Raw genomic sequence first — 12,152 nt, forward strand, 5'->3', positions numbered from 1 at the left:
CCTCTCCTTCCGAGGGCAACAGATGGCTTTGCAAATATGCAGAAACAGACACAACCGCAACCCAGGAGCCCCTCCGGACATTTCAGCACATGAAGAGTGGCGGTGCCACATATTAATTGAAGGGGATATCTGGAGTGTGAAGCATCCTGCAGAGAAAGAAAGCTTCACGGGAAAAGAACAAGGATGCCCTGAGCTGTGGGCACCATAGTGGTTGGGGAGGGAGGGAGGGGGAGGAAGAGGGAGGGAGGGGGAGGGCCCCGGGCCTGAAGGCCATCAGCATCTAATCTCTGAGGAGGATCACGGGAGCAGATGGAGGAGAGCCCACCTTGTCAGCTATTTGTAGATGCCTGAAGGGCCAAGGTGGTTAGAGGCCGCAGGGTTACCAGAAGCTTCTTGGGAAAACTTCTTCCTACCTACTTATTCCAAATTAACCTTTCCCGTTTTCTGACGGGAGAAGGAAGAAGACGGAACACTAAAGGAAGAAGAAGAAGAGGAGCTCATTATATATCATTTTGTCTAGCTTCACTTTTATATATAAAGTATACAAGTGTGCCAACTGAGAGTGTGTTATGTTGTCCACGCGAATGCATTCACACCTATTTTTATATCTATCGTCCCTTCAAAAGGTTTTGGGGAGAAAAATGAAGCAAGCAAAGTCTACAAAATTCAGGGTAACGGCTGTAAAGAGTGTCTGTGTGGCTACTATAAGCAAGGTCTACCTGACACCTCCAAATTAAGTTTCTCTAGACAGTCAAGGTGGGACCAGTTTTCAGCATGGTCTGCCACCACCTGGCTCGTACTGCTCGATCCTCTGAGAATTGCCCGGGCACCTTGGGGGTTCTAAGGCCCCAAGTGATTTTAACTTTTTTGCCACACTAAGAACCACTGATCTGAACTACTGGCATTCTAGCATGTGACCTCAGTAATGCTGTCAACAGCATGACCTTCTGCCTGAGGAATCGGCCTTATTCAGGGCCGTGGGCTAATTTAGAGCCTTGTATAGAAACCAATCCGCTGGAATGCAGAAAGCACTCAATCCGGGCCTGTCTGTCCAGTCTGCCACACAGAAGACTCGGGCCAGGAGCTTCCGAGAACCACCCATCCAGATTAAAATCTTGAGGAGCAGCCAAGCATCCTGCAATAGGAACCAGTCTTATTTATAACCAAATAATTATGCATTTCATCGATATCCAGTATGGCTTGGAGGAAGGGGGCTCTTCCTAGAATTCCACCTTGAGATTTGGAGTTACCCTAGAGTCTAGCTTGCTTCTTTATTCGATGTGGTGTCGGCGACCACATTTTACAAAAGATTGCAGCACAGTACAGATCTGTTACCAAAAAGCCAACTTTTAAGAGGAGGTTTGGCTGGCAATTGTTAGAAAGCCACAGAATTTTCTGATACCTCATACGGTAATGTTCTAAAGTTAGACCCAGGATCTTACTAAGAAGGTTGCAAAGTGCAGTTCACAGATGGTCATCTCCTCCCAGGTTCCCACTCTTCCTTTTGGGTTACTGTGCCCACCTGCACTATCTGGTTAGTTCTGCCAGTCCTGGGCTTTTTCTTATGCAACTGGGTTTTAGTATTAAGCTGGCACAAAGTAACGGGTTTCAGTTAGGCCTTTTCGTATGCATATCATACTGTTCTTATTCATCTTCTGTGCTTGATCCCCCTACCCACCCCCACGTGGCTGGTTCCCCTCCCCCAATTCCCCTGCTCAGCCTGCATGCTAAGTCACAGGGATTCAATAACACACACCCCCCTCTAGATTTCTTCACATTCGCTCTTGGTCTCCTCCCCAACCAGTTTCTTGAACTTGGATCTCCTGCAGCCAAGGCTGGCCTTGAACTTCTGATCCTCCTGCCTCCATCTTCCAAGTACCAGGACTACAGGGGCACATCTAAGCCCTGTTTCCATTTTCATCACACATGCTCTTAAATCTAAATCCAATATAGGAGAGAAAATACACTCGTCTGAGTCCTGCTTTTTAGCAGTATGCCATAGTTCCATCCATTTTTTTCTGCTTGTGTTATTTCATTTTTCCTTATGGCTGGGGAAAAAAAATTGTGTATACTGGGCCACATCTTTTTTTTTTTTTTTTTTTTTTGAGACAGGATTTCCTCAGAGTAGCCCTGGCTGTCCTGGAACTCACTGTGTAGACCAGGATGGCCTCGAACTCAGAGACCCACCTCCCTCTGCCTACCAAGTGCTGGGATTAAAGGTGTGCACCACCGTGCTTCCCTGGGCCAGTTTCTTTATCCTCTCGCCTACTGATGGACATCTAGGCCAGTTTCATTTCTTAGCTATTTTAATAGTGCAACAATAAATATGGCTCTCATAACCAGCTCTGTAGGAGCATCTATGAGAAGGAAATATTGAATGCACTTGGGTCTTGACTTTTTTTTTAATATAGTTATTTTCCTGTCAAAAACATACATATCTGCAAGTTAACATTTAAAGTCACATTAGCATGGGGTGCAGCCCAGTTCAGAGCATTTGCCTAACATGCAAAAGTCCCTCCGTGAGTCTGATCCCTAGAGCTCTCCAGAAAAAAAGACGAAGGGCTGGAGAGATGGCTCAGTAAATATGAGGTTTGCGAGGCAGTGTGGGGCACTGCAGTTAAATCTCGAGAATCCATGTATAAGCTGGTGTGAATGCAGCTATGAATGTGTGCACCTATTACTCCAGCCCTGTGGGGGCGGAGACGGAAGGACTGGGGGCGGGGCTTGATGGCAGTCAGCTTACCTCCTTCATCAATGAGTTCCTGACACAGGAATAAGGCATAGAGTGATGGAGCGGTACACGCTCCTTCACATGCACAGGTGTACAGACCGCACACACTCATATACTCCCGAATGATACACGTTACACTCTCGAGCATACATATAAACAAGAAATATTGAGAAGTAAAGGCTGAAGCAACGCCTGATAAAAAAATCTAAGTCTTGGTTCTCCAATTTAAATGCATATTAAAGAGAATGATCCTTAGCAGGAAAAAAGGAGACAAATTTACCAAATTTACCATTTAATTTACATGGTAAACAACTAAACATTATAAGGAAAATTATACATGGTAATTTATATTAATAATAAGGCAATAGGAGGCACCATCATTGGGGAGTAGAGAACTGGAGCAGGAGAACTAGTCTCACTGTAACAAGCATGAAGACCTGGTCCCTGACGGAGATAAAGAGTTCAGTGACAGACTACAGGCACTGAGGACGCTGCATAAACTGAAGATTAGCAGAAGGTATTCATCTTGATAACACAGTGAGCCCCAAGAAATAGGATCACGAGACAAGATATGCAACCAGTAGTTCCAGCTTGGTTTCTTGTCATTTTTCTAGATCCAGGGTCTCACTAGAACCTGGTACTTACTATGTAGACTCAGAGACCAACACCCCCTCCCTGCCTCCTCAGTGGGAGGATTAAAGGCCAGCATCCCCAAGCCAGGCTATTTACAATGTTCTAACACAAAAGCTCCTTCTCAGGTCTAGGGAGGCACTGGAGAGGAGAGAGAAGGGAGCGGGCATGGGTCCTATGTGTGAAAGTGAATCAGCTCGCAATCTCAGAGCACAGGCTGCACAGGAAGTCAGAAAGTCCTTGGGGATAAGAGAAAAGGAGATGAAGCCAAGATGGGAGTCAATAAAGACTCTAGGGCTGGGAATGCAGCCGGTGACCAAGGACTTGTCTGGCATGGACCTGGCCCAGAGTTCAGTTCCCAGAATCACAGAATAGCAAGCTACCAAACAGAAACTCCATATTATACCTGGGTTCTGGACTCAACATGACCTCATTGGAGAGACTGAATTAGCACCAAACATAAAAATATCACACTTTGAAGCGATTACAGCTTGCTCAAAAACTTGGTGGAATGGCTAAGATGAAAACCATCAAATCAACAAAATATACAAGGCCGCAAAGGATGCAGGGCAATTTCACAGGACGCTCGCAGGAAAAGTTGTACAGCTACCCTACAAGTGGCAAAGCCTTACATGAAAACCAGTGACATAAAAACCAACATACGAGTATCTGCAACAGTTGTTTCTCCCACACAAACCCAGGAGTGACTTCATGTCCTCAAGTTGGGGGACAGGGAAGCCCCAGAGGGTAGGACAGGGAGCTACCAAGGCACATCATGGTGTGCTCAAATCTCAAATACATGAGGCTGGGGGAGGCACCCCTGCAAAGGTTACTACGTGGTATACTGCCACTTAAGACTCAGGGAAAAGTCAAAGCAAAGATTGTGAACCTGTCAGTGGGTGGGAAGTGAGCCTGAGAGAGTTCCGGGAGACAGGACTCTAAGTCCTATTGACAGCCACGGTCCTACTGACAGCTAGCTATCCTGTCTACTGAAACAACACATTTAAAAAAAAAAATTAAAAACACCTCTATTTATTCACGGATTTCCAATGTATTGATTTTTTTTTCTTCTGGCAACTTGTATGGAAAGGGCTACTGGGCTGTCTCATCTTCCCAATGCTCAATCTATTAATCACTTATGATAGGATGCGCCCCGACTCTCGGAGCAATTGAAATTCCTCTGCTAGGAGAAACCAGGAGATACCCGAATCCAAAGTAACGGCTTTAAAACGTCATTTCAGTTTTGGAATGTTTGACCCTTTTGTCCCTCTTGGGCCTCCCTCATTTCTCTGACGGGGCTAGCTCTCTCTTTTTCCTCCATTTTGAATGGCTGTCTATTCTGTCTGCAGTTTTTCTTTCTGATCTCTCGGGGAGTGGCCCTCAGCCCTGACCTCTTGTCTGTTCCCGCAGGCTCACCCTTCCCGTGAACTCTCTGGTATCACTACTGACAGGTCCAGGTTCCTTTCTTGCACACTTTTTCATGTATAAGACAACCCACCTTTTCTTTTACTAAACCTACCTTGTATTCATTAATATGTTCATGTCAAGCTTAAGCTAATGAACCATATTCAAAGTGGAACATCCTGTGTCACCTTTCCCGTGCTCCTTTGACATCTGTCTGAGGGTCCCGAACCCTTCTTTCCATGCTCACGGACAGGCCAGTGCCTACCCAGTTCTATCCAGGGACCTCAAAGTCAAGTCTGGAGACCAAACTCTCTCCTCTCTTCCTCCATCTGGTCTACACAGACGCTCTGAAAAGATGCCCTTCTTCTGGGTTCCAGAGCAAACCTCGGTCTCTCTCACACGCAGAGCACAGCTGTCCCAAATGGGCGGGGTAGGGAGGAAAAGGACTTCCCTGGCAGATGCTGTGCTTGTGTTAAAGGTGCAGCAGTGGAGCGATTAGGGTTAGAGAATTGATCTGATTAACAGAGCTTTAATCAAGACGCTACATTCCTGCTGGCACAATACTGTTCCAGTTGACATTTGTCAAGAAGACTAAGCTTTAGTTCCTCTCCACAGGTCTTTATTCCCCCTCCTCGTCCCTCTAACCACACATCCCTTCCCTTGCTGCTTGACTAGCCGTAGCAGGTGCTCTGAGATGACCACAGTCAGAGTGATCCATCCTTCCTCCACTGAACCCCTCACAACCCATACAGACTGGCCTGTGGATTTCTTTACTAAATTCAAAGGTCATATTCATCGGCCTTCCAAACTCCAAAATCCTAATAACCCATAGAAAGTACGCATTCTTGGTTAAATTATTCTAAGCCTCACTATCTTTAGTTCTTGTACTAACAAGACTTGAGTATGTTTTTTAAAGCTCTTTGAATAATTTGTTTCCAGGTATCATGACACAAGTGTGTGAACTCTTTAGAGACCATGCCAATGTAAATGAGTGTTTCGCACACATACCACAGCAATGACAACAGCTGACTTCTCTTTAACTTACCTCAGTGGTTCTCAACCTGTGGGCCTTGGCCCACTGACCATTTCATGGGCTAGCCTAAGACTATTAGAAGATATTTTATGTTACCATTCATTGGCAGTAGCAAGATAACCAGTTATGAAGTAGCAATGAAAATTTTAGGGTTGGGGGATCACCACAATATGAGGAGCGGTATTAAAAAGTTGCAGTATGAGGAAGGTTGAAAACCACTGGCTTAGCAAGATGTGAAATTTGCCCCATGAAGACCCAGCACTTGTAGTTTCTAGGATCTGAATTTCAAAAGGGAAGGGCTTACGTCATAGGACAACCTAGGTGTCTACTTTCTATGCTTATTTGGGGACACACAGGCCCTTCAGGCTAAATGAGACCATTAAGATCACCTTTTATTCCGGAAAACTTCACAGAAGATACATCACCAAAGTAAGAAAGTCTAAGTCTGGGCTGATGGCTCAGTGATTAAGAGCACTGACTGCTCTTTCAGAGGTCCAGAGTTCAATTCCCAGCAACCACATGGTGACTCACAACCATCTGTAATGGTATCTGAGGCCCTCTTCTGGTCTGAAGGCAGTGTACTCATATACATAAAATAAATAAATCTTTAAAAAAAAAAAAAAAGGAAAGACAGTATAAGTCTTTCTACCAAGAATCCAGACTAAAAAACAAACTATTCTAGGTTGTAAGTAATATCTTCCAATAGAATGGCAACAGATCTCACCAATTATAGGCATTAATTTATTCCTTTGCACATTGGAGTTTGGGCAGATTAATCAAAAGCAGCATTAAATTTTAACTCCATGGTATCTTTTTAAAGGAGGTTGGCAAAAGGGATTTGTTCTGTGTAGTTGATTTCCGTAGCTTGTAAACATAAAACTTGACACATAGAATTTGAGCTCAGAGTTTTATGATGTGATAGCCTATGAAGTTGATCAAAATAAAATTCTAATAAAAAGGACTTGACGTCCTCTAGTGGTGAAACACAAATTTGTTTCCAGGACACTTAAGTTTTTCTAGTTCTTGCTTCCCCCCTTTGGCTATAGACAAGAAAAATACTATAGTATACCAAGAGAGCTGTACATCCTCAAGAAAAATGACTTAAAAAAAGAAAGAAGAATATAATTACAACCCTTGAGCAAAAGCTAAACATATCTGCAGAACTTTTTTCTGAATGTTGCATTCATCTAGAAGTACCCTTTAAATACATACTACGCTGCCAAAGTTCACTCTATTTGAGTCTTACATGTACAAATACATAGGCCTTTAATCTTGAACATATCACAGGTATTGTTTTTGTAATAACCCAAGATTTTAATCTGAAGTCTTGAAATATAGCCTTTGCACAAGGTCATAATTGAAGAACCACTCAAGGTTGGATTCTACCTCAAAGTAATTATATACAAAAGGAAAACAAAAGGAATGGTTCGGGAAACGTGCTGCTGTTTGTGGCTGAGAGTTGATACACAGGTAATCTGTGGCTGAGGAGGTGAGCTCAACAGGAGGAGGCTAACATCAGGACAAGCCAGGAATGCACGGCAGGACCCCCATCCCCCATCTCAAACAAACAAGCAAATAAAAAAAACAGAAAGGGGGAAAAAAAAAAGAATGTGGCATTTTACACTTGATCTTAGCCAAAAGGCGGAGAACCGACAGAATGTGGCATTTTGATGTGGTAACTTTTACTTCTTGGCGATAATAAAACACAGGCTTAGGTGCTCCTCTCATTCAATAAATAAAATCCCCCAGAGGTCCTGAGTTCAAATCCCAGTGACCACATGGTGCTTCACAACCATCTGTAGTGGGATCCAATGCCCTCCTCTTCTGAGGTGTGTCTGAAGACAGCAGCAATGTACTCACATTAAAAAAAAAAATCTTAAAAAAGTAAATTGGAGTGTGTGAATGTGCATGAGTATAAAACTGAAGTTCTACATTGAGATAAAGGCCGTAGGTTTTACACATACAGAACAGAAGTTGTCAACATTCAAACGACCTTGTGTTCTCTCAGAATAGGGTCTCCTGGATTTTAAACAATACATTTACAGGTCAGTGAGATGGCTCAGCAGGTAAAGAAGCTCTCTGTCAGGCCTGTGGACCCAAGTGCAGTCACTGACCTACACAGTGTACAGAGAACCAGTTCCCACAGGTCGTTCTCCCTCCCCCACACTTGTACACACACACAAATACACAAAATAAGTGTAATTAAAATATGCTAAGGGCCAGCTATAATGGCTTATACCTGTATCCCCAGTAGAGAAAGAAGGACTTTTGAGTCTGAGGTGAGTCTGGGATATATCAAGTTAAAGACTAGTATGTAGTCTTTAAATATGGAGACTGGCTCAAAAAAACCAATAGTACCCTTTACATTTCCTTTCTTTAGCATTCACTGGCACAGGTGTTGTTGAACACTAAAAGCAAAAGAAATAGAAAAATGGGGGAAAATACAGGACCAGAAATATAGGGTATACACACACCCACGTATTTATGTGTTGGTCATATATAAAACATATTTATTTGAAATTTAAATTTCCAGGCAAAGATGTGGAGGAATTGTTTACTAGCAGGAAATAATAGGCAATAAATTCTACTTTTAATGAAAAGAGCACTTCAAGGCTGTTAATGTTTTTAGGTAAAGGCACTTGCTGCTAAACCTAAGTTTCTGTCTCAGAACCCACTCTTAACAAGCTACCTTCTGATCTCCCACATGGATGATGTGACATGCACACACACCCCCACACCCACACCCATACACAACGAAATAAATATAAAATTTAAGAAGACTGAAGAACACATGGTTGATTTTGCATCCTGTTAAGACACATGGATTCCTTAACACGATCAGGCACGGGATACACTCCAGCTGCAAGTTCGTTTATGTCTGAACAAGTACCAATGCAGATCTACAAAGCATTCAAGGACAAAGTGATGCCTATTAAATCACTAACACCCCCCCCCCCACACACACACACAGCCCAGAAGCTGTTACTTGTCCTTGCCTTATTCACAACTAAGAAAGCCCTGGATTGGGGGGCCTGGACAGCTCCCAGCTCAAGTTCCCTAAACAATTACTCAGGTCATCGCCCCTCCACCCAGACCAAAATAAGGATCACCGATCTTTCAAACGCAGAAGACAAAAGTCAAGCGCCTTTCAGGATGTAGCCGGACATGGAAATAAATTCAGGATCCCTGTGCCAATCTTAACCTCAGGTGTAAATCACTAAGCGTTTGGGTACATTCGCAGATACATATTGGAAAACACTAAGCTCCACCGGCCTTGCGTGTTAAAAATAAGCACGCCCTCTAAACGAGTGTGTCCTGGAGGGGCGTGGGAGGTGGAGCGAGTTTTGCATTTAGAAAACAATCACTTCTGGTTGTGGGTGTAGAGAAGAAGCAGTTACCAGCTTGCAACTGCGGGGTCTGCAACTTAACACTTCTTTAAAATAAGAAAGCGCCTCCCGCCCCCGCGCCAGGTGTAGGAAGGTAGGAGGAGCCGATTACTTGGCCGAGAATTAGAACAGGGGGTTAAGAGGGAGTGTATGATTTGCTATACAGTCCCTGAGGATGAAGAACAAAATCACGAGGGAGCAGGGGTTTGGGGGGAAAGTTAGCTTCGTGTTGAGGCGAGATGGGTACGAGTGGGTGAGCTACGTCCCTGAGTGTCCCCGGTGGCTGCTGAATGGCAGATCGTCAACACCGAGCCCGAGGGCCGAGCCCGGCAGCAGAGCCAACGCTCCAGCTCTGTCTGGCTTTAGTGCCACAGGAAGAGTCGGGCTCCGGGACCGCGCTCTATGCTCTGGGTGAAGGCCGAGTGCGGAGGTCCGGAGCCGCTCCGACCTCGCTCCCCCTCCGGCGGGACGCCTCGCCTCCGACCCCGCTCCCCCGGCGCGTCCACGACCTCCGGGGCGCGCCCCCGCCGCTCGCCCGCTCTGCTTCGCACTCTTTCCCGGACCCCCGACAGCCCCCGGCGCGCCCTCGACCTCCGGAGCGCGCCCCCGACCTCCCCGGCGCGCCCCCGACCTCCCGCCCGCGCGCCCAGGCCTGCTTCCACCTGTTGTGGCCCCGCGGACGTTCGCCGGTCGCCGGTAGCTCGGACTCCAAAGGTCGCTGACTCCGGGGACCGCGCCCCCGCCCACTCCCGCGACCCCCGCGACCCCCTCCCGTCCTGACCGCGCCGTCACCTGGGTCGCTCTGCGTAGCGCCATCGCCGCCCCTGTGGCCGTCGCCACCAGCTCCCTGCTCCGCCATGGTGCTCCGATGACGCGCCCCGAGAGCCGCTCCGCCCTCTCCCTCGGCTTCGCTCCCGCCGGGTCCCCGCCCCTCCTCCCCCGGGGCCCGCGGCCCAGACAGGTGAGCGGCGGCCTGCCTGCGCGGGCGCGGGGCGGGGACGCTGAGGGCTGGCCCGACGCCGCCGGGGCTCGGCGCGCCCCCTGGCGGGCAGGTGCGGCGTCGCAGGCGCCCCGACGGACGCGGTCCGAGCTAGGGTCCTAGGCGGCGGGGTCCTCGCCACCACCGGCGCCCGAGCGAGCGAGTCGAGCGTCCACCGGCAGCCCCGGTGCGGCGGGGGCGTTCGAGCGCTCTGTTCCCCTTTGAACTCTGAAGCCGCTGGGTCAGTTTCGGCTCCGTGCGGACTGGAGTTCGTGGCGACAGTCGCCCAAGGAGCCGATGCCACGTGGAGAGCTGAAGTACACCGCTGGGCTCTGCGCCCGCCGGGATCCCCGCTCTGCCTGTGCTTTGGAAAGCCTTCGCCGGTGACCCTAGCTTTTCCGTGTCCGGTGGCCCAGCACGCACGTTAGTGAAACCTGCGCTGACTGGCGTGGCGTTTCTTATTCTTGGTTTCCGATTAGTAAACTGTCTTGTGGCTATCTTGTTTAGAAGGACCAGAGGCGTGGGGTAGGCAGTTTTAAAAAGAAACATTAGCAACTGAGAAACATATTTCTGCCTGGAGGAGGCAAAATAAACGATAAGCAACGAAATGCTGAGGGGTGTGGTTAAGCAACCTACAGAAATGGAAACAGAAGAACAGAGCAGCCTCCCAACTCCGCCTGCTCGCACAGAGGGGCACGTGCCCACCCTGGGTTAGCTGAACAGATCCAACGAGCTTTTATACTTCGAAACCCCACATAATGTGCTGGGAACAGAAAAGTGTCAGAACACAATCCTTATTTACAAGAGCTGTCACTCCAAGCCCAGGATTGGAGTGTGGGCTTTCTGGTTTGTCATGGATTCTCCCACAAGCACCATGCCTACAGTGGAAGAGGCAAACAGATCATTAAACAGTGAGAGATAGTCCTACATCATGTTCAAACCAATACCAGGCTTCCGGGCTAGGCAAGGGGAGACCAGGTCGTTGACCTCGGCTTAAGTGTAAGAAAGGATGTTTTACTTTTGAAATCAGGAGAGTTCTGGATACCTTTCTAAGAACAGCAGAAAGTCTTAGCTGAATGTAGTTAGTTCAACTCTCCTGGAAAAGAAAGGTAAATTATTTTCAAGCTTCTGATTGACGTTAAGTACACAAGTCAAGACATCATTCATACTAGATGTTTCTGTTCTGTTGGTGTATTTGTTTACTATTTTATTGGGTTTTTATATCTACCACTCACCCTTCCAACACTAAGTAGTTAGGAGAGAAAGAAGAGAGAGGAAAGGGGAGGGATATAGACCTTCCTTCATAGACCTTGTCCTGTTGATTGGGGCGTTGGGTTTCTTGGGGCAAGTCCAGTCGTAGTGAGAATATCCAGCTATAACAAAAACAGCACCAGACGGCTCCCGACTCTATCGTTTATACCCCCTCCAGAGTGCCCAGAATTAAACTATCTGCAGCTGGCAAAGATCACGCCTCTGCTAGTGCACGAGGTAGATCGTAATCACCTGCTGTGAAGCAGCCTCTTATCCCACGCCTGGGATTTAAAAACAACAAAACAAAATATTCACATAACATAACTGAGATTTTTAAGAAGCCAAAATTCTCACTACACCATCCCACCTTACTCCCTGAGGCAGGAGGATCATCAGGAGTTTGATGCCAGCCAAAGCCAAATAGTGAGACCCTTTCTCAAACAAGTACGAGAAGTCATTAATGAGTGCGAGGCGGCAGTTGATTCGCTGTGTGCTTGTCCTCCTGTTCTTCTGATTATGTGTGTTTCGGTTGTTCCAAGTTAAAAATGCATTGAGGAGGACACCCATCTGCACCTAAGGCCTTGGACAGACTCCTCGTCCCAAACCTAATTCACAGTGTCTGCTGCACAGTAGATGGTTAATTCAGGGAGGGAATGACATCTGTCACATGTCAGATGCCACCGTACTCTGTCCTTTAGGTTGTGCTTTTTACTAGGAACACAGAAGCCTTCTGCCTTG

At 46.9% G+C, this 12,152-nt stretch overlaps 1 protein-coding gene across 1 annotated transcript in view; it reads right to left on the minus strand.

The window, feature by feature from the left end:
* Map7 (microtubule associated protein 7) overlaps nucleotides 1-10,117 on the minus strand; it is a 130,581-nt gene extending 120,464 nt beyond the window's left edge. Inside the window, exon 1 of the mRNA XM_052169418.1 lies at nucleotides 9,977-10,117. Coding sequence (XP_052025378.1) covers nucleotides 9,977-10,043 — 67 coding nt within the window. The 5' untranslated portion in view covers nucleotides 10,044-10,117. The remainder of the gene's footprint in view (nucleotides 1-9,976) is intronic.
* Between the last annotated feature and the right edge of the window lie 2,035 nt (nucleotides 10,118-12,152).

Source organism: Apodemus sylvaticus, chromosome 23, assembly GCF_947179515.1.
Source record: "Apodemus sylvaticus chromosome 23, mApoSyl1.1, whole genome shotgun sequence".
Classification (NCBI taxonomy): Eukaryota; Metazoa; Chordata; class Mammalia; order Rodentia; family Muridae; genus Apodemus; species Apodemus sylvaticus.